Here is a 25242-nt window from a genome sequence, read left to right on the forward strand (position 1 = left end):
TACTTTCCATGTCGATCCACTTATATGCAACTGTCATGACTTCATCTTTTCTAACAGCTGCATAGTATTCCATTGTGCAGATGTACCAGTTTCTTTAACCAGTTATCTGTATTCTTAAATTTTGAAATTTTCAACAACCAACAAAAAGGTTCATTATATCAAAAGTGGCTAATTTTGAGAAAGTCCAGTGAACAGGGTGTCCATGTAACTGCGACGGGGTAACTCCTTGTTTTCACCTGTTGCTTTTACTCATAAATCTGTCCTAATCTTGATAGTTAATTGTGTGATCACTCTATCAATAGTTGAATAAGCAGATTGACAAATGAAGAAAAATTTAACTGACAGCATTTAGCAGGAAACTTTTTTTTTTTTTTTGCTTTTTGGGTCACACACAGGGGTTACTCCTGGCTCATGCACTCAGAAATTACTCCTGGTAATGCTCGGGGGACCATATAGGATGCTGGGAATTGAACTTGGGTCAGCCGCGTGCAAGGCAAACGCCCCACCCACTGTGCTATTGCTCCAGCCCCTAGCAGGAAAAACTTTTACATGAAAGTTTTCAAATAAGAAAATTCAGCATCTGGTTCTTTTCTCCTGCAGGAATGCTTAAAACTCCTTAGAGACAGCAATAGTGAATTAGAAAGACACATGTTAAATAAACATTTCCCCCCCCCCCCCCCCAATCTTTGTCTTTACAAAGTTATTCATGATTGGGGCTGAAGAGATAGGAAAGCTCCTTATCTGTTTCCTGGGAACTTGATGGTAGAGAAACTTTAAATTACTCACTGAAAATCCAAAATGATGATCAAATGTTCCTAAAATGATAACACAGTCAATGGCTACAGGATTTAAAAAATCCGACTATCGAAAGTAACTTCCCTCAGAATGTGTGTGTGTGTGTGTGTGTGTGTGTGTATGTGTTGTGTGTGTACGCGTGCACGCGCCATGTGCTGGTTATTCTTGCTCCTAGGAAAAGACACAATCTCCTTGCGTTTGATATTATAAATAAAAAATTTATTTAGAGTTTATATTATTGAGTAGAAAGTTTTCAACCACTATTAAACTGAAATTCAGAAATGTGGTCATTTTGTTTGACAATCTCTCCAGCAAAGCCATCTTCAAAAACTGGGCTGATTCCTTGTAAATAGTTTTTTGACATGTTCCACATATGCAGAAGGTCCTGTCCATCTTCTTCCGAAGTACTTACTGGACTGCTGCAGAGCCACAATTTTTGTCCCCTGCTTATTTTTTGGGAGTCTGAGTCTGAAATCTGCACTGGCTTGGTTGAACCTGGGAATTTTTCTGGTACCAGGAGTGCAAATAACCATTGTAGAAATCAGTAGCTGTTAGTCTTTTCCTGAGGATCACTGACTGAACACCGACCCAGCCATCCTAAAGTGCGAAAGACAAACACTGATGAGATGTGGCAAAACCAAGGACATTTCTAATTTATAAAACACTAATCATGAGGGGCTGGGGCAATAGCACGCAGATAGGGCACTTGCCTTGCATGCAGTCAACCCAGGTTCAGTCCCTGTTCCCCCTTTTATCCCCTGAGCCCCGCCAGGAATGATCCCTGAGCACTTGGCCAGGAATAAGCCATGAACATAGCAGGGTGTGCGCCCGCTCCCCCCGTCCCCCCAAAAAAGTAATACATTTATCATGAAAACCAATACACCAACAAATCTTTACTAAATGACTAGTTCCAAACAGCACCATACTATGTAATGGAATATTTTAACTTAAAAAACTTATTTCCAAGAAGTCATTTACAGAAATACAGAGTTGGAGTAAACCTTTTCAATTTAAAGGGAGTGGAACAACAACCAGTGCTTACCAGCTTTCAGTTTGTCCATATACCTTTATTTTGTTTTTTTGGGCCATACCCAGCTGTGCTCAGGGATCACTCCTGGTGGTACACGGGGCACTATGGTATGTTGGGGATTATACTCGAGTTAGCTTCGAGCAAGGAAAGCACCCTCCCCTCTTTACTATCCCGGCTCATGTCCATGCATCTTATTGTGATAGGTCTACTATCATCTCCATTTTAGAAACCTGATACTCAAAGGAAGGTGAGTGATCTGTTGTGACACAATGTGGGGACTCAAACTCACATGTTCCAAGACATCCAGCTGCTTCTTTAACAGCAAACTGAAGACTTGGAATATATACAGACCCAGACAGGGAGAGCAGAACATACACACTGGGGTCAAAGCGATGGCAGAGAGGGGAGGACGCTGCCTTGTATGTGGTCAACCTGGTCTCAATTTCTGGCATCCCAAATGGTTCCCTGAGCACCACAAGGAGTAACACCTGAGTGCAGAGCCAGGTATAATCCCTGAGCACAACGGGTGTGGCCCAAATATCCTCCCTCGACCCCCCAAAAGCACTAAAGATACTCTATCTTCTTTCACAGTTTGAAAATAATAAAAATAATGCCTTGGAAAAAATTATTAGAAATTATAATTAGAAATTTTTGTTTATTTTTGTTTATTTGTTATAATTAGAAATTATAGAAATTTCCACAATTATTAGAAATTATAATTAGAAAATGAAACTTATCATTGGCTCCATTTGATTGGACAGCAGTTGAGTGAAGAAAGGCTTCACCAAAAAATAACAAGCAATACAAAGTATAAACTCAGAAAAATAGGATTTAAAACTTAAAGGGAAAATGTACCTTGCAACCGACCAGGAGTATCTGTGACTTTCTGTGGTATATTATAGACCCTGGAATGACAGCCTGTCCAGTTAACTTTGCATCTAAAGAAGATTGGGGAGAGGATGTAAGAAGAAAGAATATAATTATGCACTCTCACAGGTGATGCTGAAAAATCAAAACCCATCTTGGGAGGCACAGGAGGAGGTAGTGGGGTAGGCATGTCTCTGCACCAACAAGGGTGCATGGCACTGTGTGTGTGAAGCCAAGGGAAAGCTTCCCTTACACTGAAGCTATTGGGACACTGTCACCTCCCCAGAGCTCAGCCTAGAAAGCGGAATATGGATGTTTTGATCCTTTGGGGGAGAAACTAGCTGCCAGGGGTAAGGAGGCTTATTAGGTTCTAGCCTGGCCTTTCCCTCTGTGAACAAGCAAAATTCCTGGCATTCCGGGGAAACTCGTGCTCCTTTTGTCTGATATGGGCCCGCTCAGGGGTTATCCACTATCACCCTCCACACTGGGCGGCCCTGACAGGCCGAGAACTGTGATGTCAGGGAAGGTTTCTCTCGGACTAGTGAGTGCTCAATCTGAGGCCTAAAGGCCCTTTGGGTGCTGCCAGGATGTGTCAAGTACACCATATAAATAGGGGGGCCACAGCACCACAGGAAGGAAATGAGTCAGAAGGGGGGCCATGGCTGGGAAACAAGACTCTTTCATTCTAAAACTTTTCATCATGTTATTTACCAAAATCAACTGAACCAAGTCAGTCTGTATTTTGTAGGTGACTGAAGAGCTTAGAATGGGAGCGAGAGTGTCCTCGGCCTGCTCCCCAGGCTTTTCTGAAGACTAAAAGAGAAAAAACAGCCCAGTGGACAATGAGCAATAAAGTATTGTCATTACTGAACTATATAACAAGCTAAATTCTAACTTTTAGAGAATGTGACCCATGGGAAAATATATTTTCAAAGAGAAGACAGGAAAACTGTCTGTATTCGAGAGTTGGTACCGGTGAGGACTGAACTCTCAACTTCTACCAAATCCAGAAGCTTGACGACGGTATCCATCCAGAGTGTCTGCAACGGAACCTGAAAATAAAGTTAAAGATACGATCAGGAATACACTCGGCCCTAAAAACTCTGTTCATTAATTTGTTCTTGCTTCTCTCTCAATTACAAAGAAACTAGAGATTCCATTTCTGATTTATGACACAGAACATAAATCCGATCCTCCATACCAGCTCCTGGATATGTAAGCATCAATGTGTTAAACACTTTAAAATTAGTCTTTGTGTTTTACTAGTACTTTAAAAATTAATGCTACTTATAACAATGCAACCGTAACAGCAATCACGCTTAACTAATTTAAAAAGTACTCCTTCCTCCTATCCTGAGGTAATCACTTAACACGCACACACAAACACACACACGTGCACACACGCACACCTGACAGTGCTCATGGCTTACTTCTGGCTCTGTGTTCAGGAATCACCCCTGGCAGTGCTCAGGGCACCATATGGGATGCTGAGGCTTGAACCTCAGCATCAGGGTTGGCAACACGCAAGTCAAGCGCACTCCTCACTGTACTGTATCTCTAGCTGTAACAGTTAACGTATTTCTTTTTTTCAAATGTAATGTTGGGGGGCTGGAGTGATAGCACAGCGGATAGGGCGTTTGCCTTGCACGCGGCCAACCCGGGTTTGATTCCCAGCATCCCACTGGTCCCCTGAGCACTCCCAGGAGTAATTCCTGAGTGCAGAGCCAGGAGTAACCCCTGAGCATTGCCAGGTGTGACCCAAAAAGCGAAAATAAATAAATAAAAAATAAAATAAATGTAATGTTGGATTACTGCTATTTACTCAGTCATTGATGAAGCTGATTGAATTGGGCATGAACTCCACATTACTTTTTTATAATTGAATATCTGTGAGACAGACCATTATAAAGCTGTTCATAATTGGTTTTCAGCCATACAATGATCCAGCACCCACCCCTCCACCAGTGTACATTTCCCACCACCAATGTCCCCTGTTACCCTACCACCATCCCCCAACACCCTACCACCCCACCCCCAGCCTCCCTCTATGGGAGGCACTGTCTTTCCTTCTTGCTCTCTCTCTCCTTTTCCTTTTGTGTATTATGGTTTGCAGTACAGGTGCTAAGAGGTCATGGTGTTTGTTCAGAGCATTTGGTATTTTTATTGGGATGGTAAAGCTGGAGTAGATTTTCAATTAGGTGGCCGCTTTGGGGTGCAGATGTGACTGCCAAGGCTCTGGGAAGTACAGGGAGGTGGAGGGAGGTAGCCCATCCTAACCCCAAGAAATCCTGGAGATTTCAGTCACAAAACACGCACACCAGAATTTTCAGCAGATTACATCTTGGTGAGGTCCGCCTTGAGACGGTGGAGTCAGGCCGGTGATTTTGGATTGTGGAAGCAAGTGGCTGCCAGGGGCTCTGCCTGGGCGGGCACTAGGTCAACCTACTTGCCCCCTCTGATTTACCCTGGTCTGATCAGCCACACCTGAGTGCAAGATTAACTGCAGCTTTTGATCTCTTTCGAGACTTATTTATGGGTCTCTGACATAAGGCCAATAAATAAGCTTATATAGCTCAGCCAGAGGTGGTTTGTGGGTGTGGTTCCCACATACCTAACATTTGGCTGTTTAATTTCTTGGTAAACTTGGCCCCAAGTTGTTGGGGTCTAGCCAAAGGCATAGAGGCAATTTTGGGGGTATCAAGAAGCTTAAAGGCATCATCAGGCTGCTGATGCACTCGCCACACAGGTACAGGTTAACTTGTTAGTGGAACCACACCCCTGGAGTTAATGTATTTATCTGTATTTTCCCACAAACTGTTGTCACATAATCTAAAATATGCTGTTTTACAAGGAACTTTCTCTTTTTCTTGGGCTTTTTTGGGTCATACTCGGTGATGCTCAGGGGGTTACTCCTTACTCTGCACTCAGGAATTATTTTTGGCGGTGCTCTGGGGACCACATGGGAAGCCAGGGACCAAACTTGGACTGGGCAAGGCAAATGCCCTACCTGCTGTACTCTTGCTCTGGACCCACAAGAAATTTTTTCACCTAGCCATGGAATATGGAGAAATTATTCTCATCAGTATGTGCTTATCTGTTTCCAATCTTTTCTCTTCTATATAGCAGTCCATTTTTGTGGTTTTGTTTCTGGGCCACACCTGTCAGTGCTCAGGACTTACTTCTGGCTCTATACTCAGGAATGTCTCCTGACAAGGTCAGGGGACAATATGGGATACCAGGGATCGAATCCAGGTTGCCTATGTACAAGGTAAACACCCTAGTTGCCCATTATTGCTTTGTCCCCAGATTTTAATTTTTTATTAGTTTTTTTGTTTTGGACCACACCCGGCAATGCTTGGGGCTTACTCCTGGCTCTGTACTTGGGAATTACTCCTGGAAGTGCTCAGGGGAACAGACAGGATGCCAGGGATTAAACCCAGGTTGGTCATGTACAAGGAAAGTGCCCTATCCACTCTGGAGATACTTGAAACATCAAATATAATCTTTGGAGATTAGTGGTTTTAAGTACTACGTAGGTGAAAGAACATCAATGCTTTTCCCTAAGTGAATGAATGATTAACATCTGCTGACGACTATCAAGGAGGCTAAGGTACTTTCCGCATATTTACAAGCATCTTACTTGTTTCTCTGAAAACTGCTTATGTATTCATTTTACCATTTAAAAAACCAGCAAAGGGCCAGAGTGATAGTAGAGCAGGCAGAGTGTTTGCCTTGTACAGTCAAGCTGGGTTCTATCTCTGGCTTCCCATATGGTCTCCCAAGCACCATCAGGTGTGATTCCTGAATGCAGAGCACCACTGATGTGGCCCCCAAAGAAAACAGAACAAAAAAATGCCACCCCCCAAATAGAAAAAAGTAAAATAAAAAGCAAGGAGCACAGGGTTAAAGCACTTGCCTTGCACGTGGCCAAACCCAGTTCAATTCCCAGCACCATGTGGGCCCAGGAGCATGGCTGGGTGTAGTTCTGAAGATTCCTCAGCACTGCTGGGGTGACTAGGTTATCCTGACACCCTCAGGACCCACACTGACCTGCTGCACAGCTGGCCAAGATTGCAGGGACGGGCTCTGGCCTGCTAGAGCACAACTGGGGGAGTCCCAGGTTATAGCCCCTGAAAATAAAGAGGGCATTTTCTGAATGAGTTTGTTTCAAGATTTGAAAATCAAAAATTAAGTGAACCTGAAATAGCCTTACATGTCTTTTGTTTATATTTTGGGTCCACACCCAGTGATGCTCAGGGTTTACTCCTGGCTCTGTGTTCAGGAATCACTTCTGGCGGGCTTTGGAGACTATACCGAGTGCTGGGGATTGAACCTATGTCAGCTGTGTGCAAGGCAAGCCCCTACCCACTGCATTATTACTCAGGCCCCAAAAAATAGCCTCGCATGTCATACTTTCACGATGTGGTGACTCTTCATTCTGCTCCCAACAAAATTATGAAAACATTTTCAGATGTGTAACTTCTTTTCTTTTAAAGACTTCAACATCCTTAAACACCACGCATACTGACAGAATTAGACATTTACTGAATCACAGAGGCGGACAGACAGCTCTCATCCTGAGGTCAAGCTCCTTTCACCGCATGACCAGAACACGGCAAAGGAAGGAGCCTAACGACAGCCAGTGCCTCGACTGTCATGTCCGCAGACATCTGGGATGCTCAGGGACCGCACCAGGTCAGGAACGAGCTAGACAAGCATCGGAAACATTGTAGTACCTCCTGTCCCATGTCTGCAGACATTTTAACTCCATTTATCTCCTTTTACCTTGACACTTGCAAACATATCATGCCAGAGGTTATAAGAAGCCAATGCTCCTGGGTTAGTTAAATGTTAGTTTGAGGAATCAAATCTCACTTTCTGGGGTCCACATGGTTATTCAAAGGGTTTGGCATGCTTGAGGCCTGGGTTCAAGTCCCAGCACCACGTGGCTTCCCAAGCACCACTGAGAGCAACACCCAGGTACCAAGAGGGAGTGAATCCCCCAGAAAAAATCCAATCTGTCCTCTGCTTCCATGTCCACATTCTGTTTGAGCATAAGCTTTTGCTTGTAGAGAGGCAGTGAGTCACGGATGAGAACAGCATCTGGACAGGGAGAGCTTCTGAAGGACCTGTCTGTTTCCCAGAGTTGGTACTGCATGTATCCACACCAATCAGGGCACCCAATTTCTCCACATCCTCCACAAGTTACTGTGACTGGCATTCTGGCCAGTCTGCAGGGATGGAACAGTGTCTCAGTGTAGTGTTAATTTCCAGTTCCCTAATGATTGAGGAGTTGGTCATATGTTCCTAAGTTTGTAGGTTGTTTACTTATGTGTTATCTTGTGAGGAATGCTTATTCAGAGCCTTTGTTCATTTCCTAGTCCGGTTATTGGCTGCACTGCTACAGTCTTAAGAATTCTTCATACTTTCATCATGAAAGTTGCTTATACATGATAGACAAGGAGTGTATCATGCTGAGTGAAATGAGTCAGAGAAGAGGGACAGAATGATTGCACTCACTTGTAGGACATGAAAGAAGAACACAGTATGAGAATAAAACCCAAAGACAGTAGAGACAAGGGCCAGGAGAACTTGTCCATGTTAGGAAGCTGCCACAGAGCGGTTAAAGGGGAGCGCAGTTAGGACAGAGAAAGGACCACCATGACAATGATAGTTGGAAATGATCACTCTGGACAAGGGCTGAGGATTGTAAGTCACTAAAGTGAGACATAATAACCTTTCAGTAACATAGTGCAAACCACAGTGCCTTCAACCGAGGGGGAGGGAAGGAGGAAAAATGTTTGCCATAGAGGCCGACTTGAGGCTAGCTGGGAAGAAAACTTGGGACACTGGTGGTGAGAAACGTGCACTGGTGAAGGGACAGGTGTTAGAACATCGTATGACTGAAAACCAATCATGAATAACTTTGCAACTGTGTAAAAAGAATTCTTTATATTTTCTAGACACCCCCCTCTCGGAGAGCCCGGCAAGCTACCGAGAGTATTCGATATGCCAGACACAGTAACAACAAAGTCTCCAATGGAGACGTTACTGGGCCCGCTGGAGCAAATCGACGATCAATGGGAGGGCCTTTACCTTTACCTTTACCTTCTAGACACTAAGCCCTTAACAGATATGTAATTTATAAATACCTTTACCCCATGATTGAGGCTGTTTTTCCATTTCCTTTTTTTGTTTTTAGAGTTAATAAACAGCAAAGAAGATCTAAGTAAATAAAAGATCTCTGTGCCCATGAATTGAAAGGCAGTATTATTAATAAATATGCAAATATTCTCTAAATTAATCTGTAGATTAAATATTGTTCTTTCAGTTGACTTCCTTGCAGACACTGATCAGCTGATCAAAAATTCATATGGAATCCCCAGAGACCAGAAAACCTTTAAGAATAAAATTGGGAGGGTTCATACTTCCTGAGTTGAAAAGGCAGATTTAGGGAATGGAGATACAATCTAGAGTCAATCCCTGGCACCACGTATAGTCCCCTAAACCTGTCTAGGAGTGATCCCTGAACACTGAGGCAGGAATAAACCCTGAGCATCAACTGTTTGGCCGAAAAAACAAACAAAAAACGATAAGGGGCCAGAAAGATAGTACAGTGGGTAGAGCACTCGCCTTGCACACAACTGAACCCTGGTTTGATTCCCAGCACTCCATACAGTTCTAAGACCTGTCAGGTGAGAGCACTGAGCAGTGCTAGGTGTGGCCCTAAAACCAAAATAATAAAGAGTAAAACTCAATAGGGGCTGAGGGTGATAGTACAGTGGGTAGGGTGTTTGCCTTGGCAGCTGACCCAGGAATGACCTGTGGCATCCCATACAGTCCCCAGAGCACTGCCAGAAGTAATTCTGAAGTGTAGAGCCCCAAGTCACCCCTGAGCATTCCCAGCTGTGGCTTCCAAACAAACAAACAAACAAACAAACAAACAGAGTAAAGCCCAGTAAATATTTCAAGAACTGAGAAACTGACCTCCGATGTTTTATCAAGCTATTCTAACTCTATAGACTGTGAGAACTGAAGAATTCAACTGTGGAAAATAACCACAAGGGGCTGAAAGGATAGTACAGTGGGTAGGATCCCTGCGTTATACAGTCAATCCTGATTTGATCCCTAACACTACATATGGTTCCAGGACTGCTACTAGAAGTAACCTCTGAGCACAGAGCCAGGAGCAACCCCTCAGCAGCCACAGGTGTGCCTCTCCCCCCACCCCCTCGCACAAACCAACCAAACAAAATAATTATGAACAGAAAAATCTGCTATGAAAAAACTGGCGTAAAAAGTTTAGTTCCATCACTCAGTAACTAGGCATTCCAAAGCCACCCCTTCGTTTTCATTCCTCTTATCTATGAAATAGGATAATAAAACTTGGTTACGGGAAACTAGAAAATATGTATTTAATGTACTCTGTGATTTTGAAGAGCCTTCTACAAACAGTTTAATATTTAAAAAGTGAATTTTAGGGGCCGGAGCAACAGTACAGCAGGAAGGGCATTGCCTTGCAAGTGGCAGACCTGGGTTTGATCCGCAGCATCTCATATGGTCCCGAGTACTGCCAGAAGTAATTTCTCAGTGCAAAGCCAGTGTGGCCAAAAAACAAAAAGTGAGTTTCAGATAGACAAAATAATCCAAAACAAAAACTCATACAGTTATGTGTATACTAATGCTCACAGAAGAACTATTCACAATTGCCCAAAGATGCAAACAACACAAATATCCATCAACACATTAACAAAAACTGGGGCTGAAGAAATAGTACAGCAGGTAAGGCACTTGCCTTGTATGTGGCCACCCTGGATTCAGTCCCCAGCATCCCATATGGTCCCCTGAGCACAGCCAGCACTGATTACTGAGAGCAGAGGCAGGACAAACAACTGAGCACTGCCTGGTATGGCCCAAAACCCAAAAACAATAACCAAAAAAAAACCACCCACCAAGATTAACAAAAAAAAATTGTGGTACTCTATACAATGGAGTATTATTTCATTTATTTAGTTTTGGCTTTTCTGGTCACATCCAGCAATGCTCAGGGGCTATTTCTGGCTCTGTACTCAAGAATTACTCATAGTGGTGCTCGGGCAACCATATGGGATGCTGGGGATCAAACCTGGATTGGCCGCATACAAGGCAACCATCCTTCCCAATAGGGTATTAATAAGGCTTAAAAGGAACGACATTCTGATATAGTGAACTCAGTCATTATGCTGAGTGATGAGCTTGTGTGATTGCTTGCATGTGCGGTACCTAGAAGTAGCAGATTCCTAGAGACAGGAAGTAGACGAGAGGTTACCATGGTGGGGGGGATGGAGTTGCTAAAAGGTGATGGGGTGGGGGACAAATGGTCAATATGTTATGCACTTTACCAAATACATTTTTGTTCTCACACTCCACAGAGTTTGTAGGCTGCTCCCAGTTGTGCTCAGGGGATCATGTGGACCAGGGATTAAACATGTATTTTCTATCTGCAAAGCATATACTCAGCCACTAAGCCAGCTCTGTTGCCCCTCCTAAATTTTTAACTTTTAAAAAATACAATGAGAGATAGTACAGCAGGTACAGCGTCCTGAGTTCAATTCCTGAAACCCTATAAGGTCCCCTGAGCACTCCATGAGTGCAGAGCTAGAAATAAGTCCTTAGCATGGCCGAGTGTGGCACCACAAACCAAAAATAAACAAATACAATGACTTTTAATTTTTGCATTCTTAGGCTCAGTGTACGAAAGATTCATCCTCAGCAAAGTATTTCTAAAATGAATCAGACACTTAAACACAGAAACAGATAAACTGCAAACTAACTTTCAACTTACTATACTTCCGATGGCACGGTAAAGTCTGAGTATTTGTTCTGAAGTTTGTTCTTCCCATTTTACACAGCCAATACCAGCAGATATTTTAGGGGCTATAAGATAAACACAACACAGGAAGGACTATCAGCCTCACTGTTCACAAACTGATTGTTATGAATGCCACATGACAGGTACAGGAGAACTCATTCTATTATTGCCAACTTTCGTGAATGTTGAAAAATTTCCCTACTATAAATACGAAACACATACATATAAAAGAGATGGGTGAATTTCTTTGTAACCCAGTAGACTTGCAGACAGAAACAATTCCATAAAAGCAAAACAAATAAAAAACAGAAGCATTTACGAATTTATATCACATATATTTATACAGCTATGTTTTAATAATATCCATTTATACATAATTGGATATCAGATCTACACGTGTAATTATTTCGATTATACTTAGGATTTTTTTCTACTATAGTTTTTTTGTTTTGTTTTGTGGCCACACCCGGCCACTGGTGCTTAGGGCTGACTCCTAGCTCTGCCTTCAGGGATCACTCCTGGCAGGTTAGGGGAACTATACTGGGTATTGGGGATTGAACCTGGATCAGCCACAAAGCAAGCACTCTATCCGCTGGTCCCATAGATTTATATCTACTATATAAACTAAAAATTACAAAGAGTGAAAAAACCTGACAGAAAAATGGGCAGAAGATACAACAAACTTTTCTCACAAAAGTAAAACACATAAGGTCCTTAAATATATGGAAAGACCCTCAAAATCCCTGAAGTGGTGATGGAAACAAAAACTACTCCAAGACAAAAATTATTTAATCTCGAGATCAAAAGGTGATAAATGCACAAACTTCCAGGGCTGTGGCTCAGTGGCAGAGCAACTGCAAGCACAAAACCCCGGGTTCAATCCCTAGGACCAAAGAAAAATCAATAAAACATCAATTTATTTACAGTGGCATGTGTGAAAGCAAAAGACGGGAAACAACCCAAACATTTGCTAATAGAGATCTGGTGAATAAATTATGACATAACCAAACTGGCAAACTTTTTTTTTTTTTTTGCTTTTTGGGTCACACCCGGCAAAGCACAGGGGTTACTCCTGGCTCATGCACTCAGGAATTACTCCTGGTGGTGCTCAGGGGACCATGTGGGATGCTGGGAATCGAACCTGGGTTGGCCGCGTGCAGGGCAAATGCCCTACCCACTGTGCTGTCGTTCCAACCCCTGTAAAACTATTATTAAGAAAAGAACAGGAAATTTGTTATTAATAATGTTCTGAGAATGGGAAAACGACTCAAAAGGCCAGAACACATTCTGCACAGGGGAAGTTGGGGTTCAATCCCTCACACCACATGACAAGCACTGCTGGGTGTACCTTAAGAAACCAAAAATAAATAAAAAAAGGGAAACAAATGAACTCAAACTAATAAAAAGTTAACTATAGAAAGGAGGGAAACAGGATTGCAGAATACTGAATAGAAATAAAATTTCTCAGAATATAATATATTTTCCAAATAATTCTAACTTTAGGAGCCGGAGCAATAGCAGAGAGAGTAGGGTGTTGACCCTGCACGTGGTCAATCCTGGTTCAATCCCCAGAATCCTATATGGTCCTCTGAGCACTGCCAAGAGTGATTTCTGAGTGCAGAAGCAAGCCCTTGGCATTGTTGAGTATGGCGCCAAAACAAACAAAGAGTTCTAACTTTTTGGTCATATAAATATTCCATAAAATAAGGTTTAGTCAGAAGGGTGATACAAACAACTCTGAAGATCAAAACCAAACAGAGACAACAACCCTAGTTATACATCAAACTAGACAACAAAATCACTGGGAAAAAATAATCACCCCTAGTAAGTGTTGAACATTCGTACTCTAAGCCCTGAGCAGGAAAAACTGCAAGGACAAAGGAAAAAAAATTTTTTTGACTGCAAAAAATATCTTAAATATTATTCTGTAGCTTTACCGTTTGCAAGAAATACTGGTATAACTTTGATATTATTATGCAAAGAAAATTATTTAAAAAAATTTTTTAAAGTATTAATTTAACCAAAAATAATCAGTGTAGGAGAAAATTAAGAAAACTATAATTAGAAGCAGAGGGCTAGAGAGATAGCACAGAGGTTAAGGCTTGCAGGTGGCTGACAAACGTCTGATCTTCCGAACCGTCGAGGAGTGATCTCTGAGCACAGAGCCAGGAGTAAGCCCTGAGCACAACTGGGTGTGGCCCCAAAAATTAAAAATAAAAAATAAAATTAGAAATACCAAGAGCTCAAACTTTTAAGTCTAATACACAGGCGCACGCACACACATATATAATGTCTTGCCTTATCGACTTAGGCATCTTAGAACATGCTGTTGTAGTGGACAGCTTCTAGATACCACCCCTAACAATGAACCACGGGATATAGCAAATTCCCATGGGAATAAGGTGAACTTCGAACAACTTGTGGTAGGAAGCAAGGAAATCAGCCACTCAACACTGGCTGATGTGGGCGGGAGGAGTGTCAAAAGATGCCAACACCAACTTCAAGTTTCATAGTTTTCAGGTGCGAGGTATCAAACCCAGGGCCTTGCACATGTAAAGAATGTGCCCTTCCCACTCTCCCCTGCCCTCCCAACCCAGAAGCCAATTTGGACGGGCTCCCACCCACTAAACACATGAAGAATTATGAATATAATTAGGTATAAAAAAACAACAAACGATCATTTCATGAATCCAGTGCAATCAAAAGATTCTGCTATCATAACTGAAGGATCTGAACATTGATCAGTGGGAAATAAGAATCAAGCATTTATACTGCCATATGAGTATTATTATTACTATTATTCTTGGTTTGTGGGATACAGGCGAGGGAACCTTGGTCAGCAAACAGGAGCAACTTGACTCAGGGTTAAACAGATGTTCACTATTTCACTCTCCATCAACTGATCTCTGTGTGAGGGCTGCCGGCTTACAGTCGGGGATTGAACACAGGCCTCAAGCATCCACTTACCACTCAGCATAGGGCTGGTCTGTTTTGGGTATTCTTCAAAATAAAAGTAAGGAAAACTTTTCTGTATTTTCTGAGGGAAAGGGAGGCCCCACCAGCAATCCTGAAAGACATACAAGTTGATGCTAAGCCCGGGCCCCCTCACTCACCATGGGTGGCGCCCTCCGTGGGCTGAGGCTTCCCGCTTTTCACACTTTCAGGTAGATTCTTCAAAACTGAAATCAGCTTTAAAAAAAGGAGAAGGGAGAGTGAGAGTAAGCAAGATGAAAACAGAAAATATGCTACCATTAGCACTATGGAACTGCCTCTAGTCTGAGAGAGTTGTCGGCCCAGAGAGGAAGCAAATGGCTTTAAAAAGCGCAAGCTTCCCAAACCCGGTCCTCCACCTACTCCCCCGGCAGCAGTGGGCATCAGAGCCCCAGAAAGAGTCCCTGCTCTAGGTTCAAATCCCAGCACCACCAACTTCTCTGTAGAAGTGTTTGTGCTTTGCTTTTGCTAGTCTGCATCCTTCAACATCACCGTACAAAGAGCTGACAGCAAGATACCTCACAGGCTGGTTGGGAATACGTAAAATAACCAAAATCAGGGCTGGAGAGATAGCACAGTGATGAAGGGCTTGCTGTGCACGTGGCCAACCTGGGTTTGATCCCCGGAATTCCGTATGTCTCCTGAGTGCCGCCAGGAGTGACTCCCGAGTGTAGAGCAGGGAGTAATTTCTAGACAGTGCTGGGTGTGGCCCCCAAACAAACAAAAAGCCCTCAAATCAGCCTAGAGAATCTGGAACAGTTCTGGAATACAAGCCCGCACTTCAGTAAATCAGTATCTAGGAATAGAGAACACCAGCTCTATTCCTGTCAAGGAAAGGTTTTCCTCTGTAGAAAGAAAATGAGCAGTTCTGAGGACAGACACCCGAAAGTTCCCTTACCACGCAGGTAAGCAGAACAGGGCAAGTGGATGCAATGCCTGGAACCCAGCAAGGGAACTGGAGCCAAGTGACTCCAGGGACCTGCAGCTGATTCAGCCTGGACAGGCCCCAAGACACAGTGCAGCCTGAGGGTGAGCCAAAAGCCTACACTGCGGGGGCCTTCTTTTGAACAGAATACCCAGCTTCTTTTAAAAAGCCTTTACTAACAGTTGCTCTGGGTAAATTCCTGAAGGTCTACCCAAGATTACAAAACTCAACCTACAATAAAAGGTAAAGGCCCTCCCGTTGATCGTCGATTTGCTCGAGCGGGCCCAGTAACGTCTCCATTGGAGACTTTGTTGTTACTGTGTCTGGCATATCGAATACTCTCGGTAGCTTGCCGGGCTCTCCGAGAGGGGCGGAGGAATCGAACTCGGGTCGGCCATGTTGGCCGCTTATAAGGCGAACGCCCTACCCGTTGTGCTATCGTTCCAACCTACAATACCTGTCACAAAATGTTCTTTTCATCATACCCCCTAGGACACTCCCGGGATGCATGGAAAACTGTGAGCTTTGGAGAACTGTACCATGCTGGCGCCCAGTCTTGACAACGCAGTTTCCAGTTCCTTTGCAGTGACCTTCGGTGGCACAGGAACTGTTTCCTGTTTGAGAATTGGGCCTATATCAAACCTACCAAAAAAGTAAGAGCAAACAATGTGACTATGATTTCTTATTTTTGGAGGGCCACTCCCGGCTCTGTGCTCAGGGATTACTCCTGGTGTGGGCACATGAGTGGTACTAGGGTTTGAATCCAAGGCCTTATGCTTGCCACACAGCACTTTAAACCACTGCATCTGTGGGGCTCCTGGTACTTAGATTTTTAATATGTTTGTTTCCTAAAGACATCCTATATGGTCCCCTGAGCACTGCCAGGAATGATCCCTGAGCGCAGAGCCAGGAGAAAGTCCTGAGCATTGCCCAAGACAAACCAAAAAAAATTGTTTTCCTTTTTCAAAGGACGATTTTGTAGTCATTGGTGATAGATACATGTAGATTAGTGCTCCCCATGTCTTATATTTACAACCAGTTTGACAGGTGCTGGTCACCAGCTCTAAGTGGAAAATAAACTCTTAACTTAAGAACCCGGCAAGCTACTGAGAGTATCTCGCCCGCACGGCAAAGCCTGGCAAGCTCCCTGTGACGTATTCGATATGCCAAACACAGTAACAAGTCTCATGATGGAGATGTTACTGGGTGGTCCCGCTCGAGCAAATCAATGAACAACGGGAGGACAGTGCTACAGTGCAGTGCTAACATAAAAGTTTAATTTTGTGGCTCTATAAATTCTATTTTCAACTGTCACTGTCACTGTCCTCCTGTTCATCGATTTGCTTGAGTGGGCCCAGTAACGTCTCCATTGTGAGACTTGTTACTGTGTTTGGCATATCGAATACATCACAGGGAGCTTGCCAGGCCTTGCTGTGCAGGCAAGATACTCTCGGTAGCTTGCTGGGCTCTCCGAGAGGGGCAGGCGCTCCGAGAGGGGTGGAGGAATTGAACATGGCTCAACCAGGCCAGCAGTGCACAAGGCAAACATCCTACTGCTGTGTTATCATTCCAGCCCTAAAATAAAATTTCTGTATTTGATATTTAGTAGGGCTGGAGCAATAGCACAGCGGGGAGGGCGTTTGCCTTGCAGGCAGCCGACCCAGATTTGATTCCTCCGCCCCTCTCGAAGAGCCCACTCGAGCAAATGGATGAACAACGGGAGGACAGTGTTTGTTTGGACAGTGTTTGTCTTAGACTCTTTAGTATGATTCCAAAAAATTAAATGTTTAAGACAATTAAGGACAATCTAGGACAGATTATGCTCAGAGATCATTCCTGGTGGGCTTGGGAGACCATAATTGATGCTGGGGATTGAACCTTGGTCAGCTGCATACAAGGCAAACGCACTACCTGTGTATTATTGATCCAGTCCCGCCGGTTACAGAAATAAACATAAAAATCAAGGCAAAAAAAAAAAAAAAAAGATTCTTAACTACTATTATCCAAACATCCATCACTCATGTACTCAATGCCTGTTATAGGAAATTCAGTCGCTAGCAATAAAATACCAATCAACAAGACAAAAATTTTACAAGAGGGCTGGAGAGATGGTAAAGGGCTAGGGCACTTGCCTTGCATGTAGCAAATGAGGATTCATTGTTGGCACCACATAGAGTCCTCCTAGCACTGCCAGGAGCAGAGACCTGGAGCAGAGCACTAGACGCTAATAGGAGTACCACCAGGCGGTCCAAAATACCCAATCCAAACCAAAACCAAACAAGAAACACCAGTGGTTTATGTCAGGGAGCAGGAAAAAAGGGCCTAAAACCATAGGAAGTACTCAGAGTCCTTGCAATCAGTGAGCACCATCAAGTCAGCTATTTCTCCCCCCCCCAAATTGTGTTATCACATTAAAAATATCCCCCACTCCCCACCCACACACGTTTGCTCTACCTTTTAGGTCTGATTTGCATAATGGTCACTCCAGTGACTGTGTCTCCGTGAAGCACAGTGTGGATGATGGGAGCTGGACCACGCCACCTCGGGAGGCAACTGGGATGGACGTTGAGGACACCACTGGATCAGAAAGGCAAAGACGATGGTTGAGGAGGCTGCCCAGTTACAGAGAGGCTGTGTTCCTCACTGAACTACATGGCTAAATAGCTATGTTCCTCACTGAACTACATGGCTACAGGGCTATGCTCCTCACTGAACTTTCCCAGAAATTTTGGGAGAGCAACATCTGATATCTAATCTCAGGTTTAGTCCCTTACCATAAGGAGAACAATGTAACAAGTGAAAGAAAATACAGTAAGAACAATTCTTTTCCTTCCAGAGATTCCACAACTACTACTGAGCACTGAGAATTTTTAAACAAAATTTGAAAAGCATTTTTGCTACATGAGAACCCTATTGTGCATCTCAAGGAAATGAAAATATTTTAAGTTATTCACAAAATCATCCTCTCACTGTACTTAGTTTGCATATAAAATGCCTAAAACAAGCATCTCAAAGCCTCAACGAATGATCAATTCTCCTTTGCTATTTATTCTAATGTGCCTATGAGCAATTAAGAGTGTTGAGAGAATTTAATAATGTGGTTAGAGGATTTAATAATCAGTAATCATTAGCTGAATGATGCCTCCATGGGTATACACTGGAGAAAGTGCATGTATGAGTCATACAGACGTGCTGGCATTTCTCTTAGTGCTAGATACATGAGAACTGTCCAAGTAAAAATACTTGGACAGAAAAATAAACTCTGCCCTCAGAGTGGGAGATGAGTAATAGAACACAAAACACAGAAACTCTGTTGGACGGTGCTTGGACCCATGGAAAACAGCAGAACAGTGGATCTGAGTGCGGGATTACACTTTTAACAGTAGTCAGAGATAAGTGGTCAGTGGGAAGAAGACTCATGAGGGGAACTTGAGCAAAGACACAAGTAGATAAAGGAATCAATCAGACAGGAGAAAAGCTTCCAGACAGAGGAACAAAAAGAACAAAGGTACTGAAGGAGGAGGAGGCTCTGCACAGGTCAGGTTCAAGGCTTGAGGTGGGGGGGTGGGCAGTTGGGCCACGGTGAGGCTGGGTGACAGGACAGGGAGAGGAGGCCAGAAAGCGGGGAGGAGACCAAACTTCATCAGCCAAAATAACAACTTCAAGTTTCATCCTGAGCAAGACAGAAATTGCAAGAGAATTTTGTAAGTAAAGTAAAGTAAAGGCCCTCCCGTTGATCATCGATTTGCAGTAACGTCTCCATTGGAGACTTTGTTGTTACTGTGTCTGGCATATCGAATACGTCACGGGGAGCTTGCCAGGCTCTGCCGTGCGGGCGAGATACTCTTGGTAGCTTGCTGGGCTCTCCAAGAGGGACGCAGGAATCAAACTCGGGTCGGCCATGTTGGCTGCGTGCAAGGCAAACGCCCTACCGCTGTGCTAGCAGAGCAATATGATCCAGCTTAAACTCTGAAAGGTTCACTCTGGCTTCTGTGTAAAACGTCTGGTCTTGGGGGCTGCTGAGCTAGTACAGCAGGTAAATGCACTTGATTGGTTCGATTATCAGCACCACATATGGTCCCCCAAGCCCCTCAAGGGGACTGAGTGCAGAGCCAGGAGTCAGCCCTGAGCACAGCCAGGTGTGGCCAACTCCCAGACCCCACCCCCTGCAAAAGAAAAACAAGAAAATTCTGGCTTTTGAAACTAAGTGCTTAGGTGAGAAATAAAGCTGGCACCACCACCAGGCGAGAGGCCACAGACCTGGAGGTGTGATGAGCAAAGGAAACAAACGAGGACTCCAGGGTCTGAGATCCCCTAGTGCGATGCTGAGATGTTCTGAGATGCAGACTTGGGGAGCCCAGAGTAGGCTGAAAGTTCAGGGGTGCAGTTCCAAACATCTTTAAACGTCTTGTGGCTGATGAGGCCTCCTTGAGGCATGGAAGATGCCAGGGCTATCAGGGGCCTGGAGTTTGGCGTTGAGACCTGAACTGGAAGGACCCACCTGGGAGTCATGGCATATCCAGGGAACTTATATGATGATAGCGCCAAAGCACTCACTTCCCCAGACCTCCAGCCAACGCTTTCAGGGAGAGAGGAAGCACTCCAGAGTTGACGTGAGTGCGCCTCTGACATGTTTCACTCAGGACCAAGGATTCAACGCTGCCTATCCTCATAAATAACTTTCCTTATGAAAAACTTACTAGGGAAATTTAAGAATAAGATCCTCACTCAAAAGCCGGCCAAACGAAGCCACCACACCCACGTCATAGTCTCCAGAGCCCACTTCCGGCCACTCGTGAACCAAAAGCTGAGACTGTTCAGCAAACTGCTTGACTGGCAGTCCCCTCGCGGACAGGCTGGGCACCGTCACCACCTCCAGCCTTTCGATTAACTCCTCTGCTTTGTTTTCCCTAAACACAAAGTTAGAAGAAAAAAAAGGGGGTTAAGGTTAGTCTATGGCTCAAAACTAAAGACTTCTTCATACTCAAGAAGCATTTAAGATTGTTAAATGAGGGCTGGGCCAATGGTGCAGTGGGGAGGATGCATACCTTGCACAGGTCCTGATTTGGGTTTGGTTCCCAGCACCTCATATGGTCCCCTGAGCCCCATCAGGAATGATCCCTAAGTGCAAAGCCAGGAGTAAAAAGCTAAAAAAGCCCTGAGTACCTCCAGATATGCCCCCCTACCCCAGCACCCCAAACAGTAAATGACAAGGATAGTGGAAAGTCCCAAGCAACATTGGGTGTGGTTCAAAAAAGTACTATTACTACTACCAAAGTCAGTGGGACCAAAACAGTATTTTTAAATTATTTTGAATGTAAAATTACAAAAGTTAACAACTGGCTATGGTTTGGTCAGAATGTTTTTTTCCTTTTATTTATTCCTGGCTCTGCACTAAGAAAATCTCTCATATGGGATGCAGGGGATCAAACCTGGTCCGCTGTATGCAAGGCAAATGCCCTACCTGCTGTATTATCACTCCAGCCCCAGAATATTTTCTTTCTGTTTATTTGTTTTTGGGTCACACCCAGTTATGCTCAGTCTTTCTTCTGGCTCTACACTCAAGGATCACTCTGATAAGTACAAGGGACCATATGGGGTGCTAGAATCAAAACAGGTCAGCTGCATACAAGGCAAATGCACAATCCATCGTACTATGACTCTGGCCTCCAGAATATTGGGCGTGTGTGTGTGTGTGTGTGTGTGTTGGCAGGGAAGGCGGGGGTTCTGCACTCAGGAATCACTCCTGGTGGGCTCAGGAGACCATATGAGATGCCAGGGATTGAACTCAGGTTGCCCACACGCAAGGCAAGTAGCCTATTCGCTGCACTACTCTTTGGACCCCAGAATTTTTTTAAATATAAAAAATAGTTATTTTTGAGTCTCCTGATAGTTCTAGGGGAGAATTCTGTGCTAGGGCTAATCTTAGGGGTGCTCAAGGACACTACATATCTATACACTGCTCCACATTTTTTGGTTTCTCTTAATAATGCTATATATGTGAACCCTTTAAAAAATAACTGAATTAAATATATACATGCACAGAACTATACTAAAAAAATATAAAACTGGAAACACAGTTGTTTCTGAAGATTCTGGGAACTTAGTACCAAGTGCACTGTACAGTCCTTTTTTTGGGGTTTTGGGCTATACCTGGTGATACGCAGGGATTACTCCTAGCTCTACACTCAGGAATCACTACTACTGGCAGTACTTTGGGGACCATATGATGCCAGGGATTGAACCCTGGTCACTCATCTGCAGGGCAAGAGCTCTACCTGCTGTACTATCTCTCCAATCCCTCTTTTATTCTCTGTAAAGTCGCTGAATCTTGAATTTTGTACCAGAACCATGTTATCTTCATAAAACAAATCCCTTACAAAGCTGTAGGAGCCACGGCTAGGGAGATAGCACAGAGATTAACTCGATTGGCCCGATTCATCTCTAAGTTCTGCCAGAAGCTATCCCTGAGCATTACTGCTGTGTCCAAATACTTCTCCCCAATTAAAAAATAAAAGTCAGGTACAAATATCTCCTAAGGGCATAACCCCATGGCAGTGCACTACAAACTGCGCGGCCCAGCGCCCCCTCGCGGCTCATCTGTTAGCATGTTTGCATGTGAGAGATGAAGGAGGTGAGAAGAGGGACGCAGTTTGTGCAGGGCACGTGTGCAGAGTGTTTGCAGCGGGAGTTCAGCGGGATCTCATACAGCACTGACCATGGAGTCCCAAAACAAGAGAGGCTGCCAAAGTATCTGCGGAGAACACTTGAGGGAGATGACTGTAAACCGTGTGCTGTGTGTCAGGGGTGGGAAATGATCACCGTTGTGGGTAAATAAAAAACTGACACTGGGGGACAAGAGAACAGTGTACAGAAGGGCGTGAAGCCACCGCCCAACTATGAACAATCAGAACAAGTTAGATCTCAAATACCTTTTTCCCCAACGAACAAGATTTACTTGCCCACACGCAAGGCAAGTAGCCTATTCGCTGTACTATAAGAGTCCTGAGAGTGATACCGATTAATAAATGAATTCCTTTGCAAACAGTTTGTTTCCGGGCTGTGCCTTCATTTTAGCCAGAACATGCTGCACCAGGGATGCGAGTCAGTGAGACGCGGGTGTGCAGAGGGTTGGGGGCGACCGGCCGGGAGGCCCGAAGCCTGGAGGGTGCAAATGGGAGGCCCGGGAGCGGGGAGAGGAAGCGGAGAGGAGCTAAGGGCCGAGCCCCTTTGAGCCCCAAGCCGGCCGGCTGACAACCTTGGGCGGCGGGGGGCCGGGACGAAGGTTATGCGTGCGGAGCGGCGCAGAGGCGGGGCGCCGGCGGCGTGTGCACCCGGCAGAGGCTGCGCGGTGTAGACCGCGCCGGACCCGAGCCGCTTCCCGCAGCACAGTTGCTCTCCCCGCCCGGGGCTCGGACATCGGCGGCCCCAGAATCCGGCTCCCCGCGCCCGGCCCGGTACCTGGCGGCGTGCAGCGCCCGCAGCGTCTCGCGGGCAAACTGGTCTGTGCCGAAGAAAAGCACTCGCCAGGGCGGCTTCTCGCGCACTCGGGCGGCCCGGCCGTCCTTCCCGCCAGCAGCGCACAGCGCCCGCCATGGGGAACCGGGGCTGCACCCCGCGCCCGCGTCGCCCGCCGCTAGCCCGCGTCCCCAGCAGCACCGAACCAGCACCCTCATCACCTCCGCGGCGGGGCACACTGCGCAGGCGCGGCCGTGCACCGCGCTCCTGATAGGCCGAAGAGGCGGAACTCGCTGGGCGGGGCCTACCCGAGGGAGGCGGGCCCTCTGGGGGCGGTGTCTTTGGGGGCGGGGCCTGTTTAATTGGAGGCGGGGCCATCTGGGTTTTTTTTTTTTGTTAGCTTGTTCTCTCCTTTTTTAAAGAACTGTGATTTACAGAGTTATTGATGGTTACATTTTAGGCATATATTTCAATACCACCAGTGTCAACTTCCCTCCACCACGGTTCCCATATTCCCTCCCAAGCCCACTCCACTGCCCACACTGCCTGTCAACTTTTTGGTTTTCAACTTTGTGCCTTTTTTTTTTATTGGATCACCCTGAGATACAGTTACAACCTTTCATGATTATGTTTCAATCTTACAATGATTGAGCACTCATCCCTCTACTAGTGCACATTTTCCACCAACATTGTTCCCAGTCACCCCCACCCCATCCCACCCTATGTCTCTGTGTCTGCCTGTCAACTTGTTTCAAAGTGGTTGCAGCTTCGGACTCACGTTTTCAGTGTTGTTGAATCTGTGTTTTGAGTATGTGGCTGTACCACTCACGCATATCACCAGTGTCACTGAAGCCCTGGTGCCTGTTCACCCAATATTTCCCAGTCCTCTTCCATACACACCTCCCCCCCCCATTTCTTTCTCTTTCTCTCTCTTTCTTTCTTCCTTTCTTTTTCTTTCTATTGAATCATTGTGAAGAACAGAGTTACTAAACTGTTCAGGATATCAGTCACAGTGTTCCACCAGTGTACATTTCCTACCACCAATGTCCCCAGTTTCCTTCCCTCCCACCATTCCTCATCTCCTGTCTATGGCAGACACTTTCCTTCTCTCTCTCTCTCTCTCTCTCTCTCTCTCTCTCTGCATTATGGTTTGAAGTATAAATACAGAAAGGTTATCATGTTTGTTCCTTTACCTGTTTTCAGCATGCAGTTCTAATCCACAGTGATCATATCCAACTATCTTTGTCATAGTGGTCCCTTCTCTATCCCAACTGTCTTTTCCCCTAGCAGTGTTACAACCACGGACCAATCTACTTGGCCCTTGTTTACACTGTCCTTGGGTATTAGTCTCATATTATTATTATTTTTTTTTGCTTTTTGTGTCACACCTGGCGATGCTCAGGGGTTACTCCTGGCTCATAAACTCAGGAATTGCTCCTGGCGGTGCTCAGGGGACCATATGGGGTGCTAGGATTCGAACCTGTGTCAGCCATGTTGGCTGCGTGCAAGGCAAACGCCCTACCCGCTGTGCTGCCCTACTCCAGCCCCCCTCATATGATTTTTAAAATTTTATTTATTTATTTAGGCTTTTTTCTGGTCACACTCAGCAATGCTCAGGGGTTACTTCTGGCTCTGCACTCAGGAATTACCCCTGGTAGTGCTCAGGGGAACATCTGGGATGCTGGGAATCAAACCTGGGTCTGCCACATGCAAGGCAAACGCCCTACCTGCTGTGCTATCACTCTAGCCCCATATGATGTTTTTTTATATCCTACAAATGAGTCCAATCATTTTTTGTCTATCCCTTTCCTTCTGACTCATTTCACTCAACATGATACTCTCCAGGTCCATCAATTTCTAAGTGAATTTTAAAACTTCATTTTTTCCTAACAGCTGCATAATATTCCATTTTGTAGATGTACCATCGTTTCTTTAACAAGTTATCTGCTTGGGGGCGCTTAGGTTGTTTCCAGATTCTGGCTGTTGTGCACAGTGCTGCAATGAACATGGAAGTACAGATAGCATTTCTGCTGTGTGTTTTTGGGTCCCCAGGGTACATTTCCAGAAATGGTATTGCTGGGTCATATGGAAACTCAATTTATATCTTTTTGAGGAATATTAATATTGTTTTACAAAAAGACTGGACCAGTCAGCATTCTCACCAACAATGAAGGAGAATCCCTTTCTTCCTGCATCCATGCCAGCATTGGTAGCTCTTGTTCTTTTTGATGTGTGCCTGTTTCTGTGGTGTGAGATTGTTCTTTTGATTTGCATCTCCCTAATGATTAGCAATTTTAACAGCTATGCGCTCACTGCTGTGCCATA

At 44.8% G+C, this 25242-nt stretch overlaps 1 protein-coding gene across 1 annotated transcript; it reads right to left on the reverse strand.

The window, feature by feature from the left end:
- Positions 1–1154: 1154 nt before the first annotated feature.
- Positions 1155–23140, reverse strand: MTFMT (mitochondrial methionyl-tRNA formyltransferase). Its single transcript, XM_056127375.1, has 9 exons — positions 22921–23140; positions 20160–20369; positions 17914–18036; positions 15999–16101; positions 14657–14732; positions 11517–11608; positions 3666–3744; positions 2681–2763; positions 1155–1392 (listed from the first exon to the last, which is right to left on the reverse strand). The coding sequence occupies exons 1-9, from the start codon at positions 23133–23135 to the stop codon at positions 1243–1245; spliced, it is 1131 nt and encodes a 376-aa protein (XP_055983350.1). The 5' UTR covers positions 23136–23140; the 3' UTR covers positions 1155–1242.
- Positions 23141–25242: the final 2102 nt, after the last annotated feature.

The sequence above is a fragment of the Sorex fumeus genome, unplaced genomic scaffold (genome assembly GCF_029834395.1).
Source record: "Sorex fumeus unplaced genomic scaffold, SorFum_2.1 ptg000063l, whole genome shotgun sequence".
Taxonomy (NCBI): Eukaryota; Metazoa; Chordata; class Mammalia; order Eulipotyphla; family Soricidae; genus Sorex; species Sorex fumeus.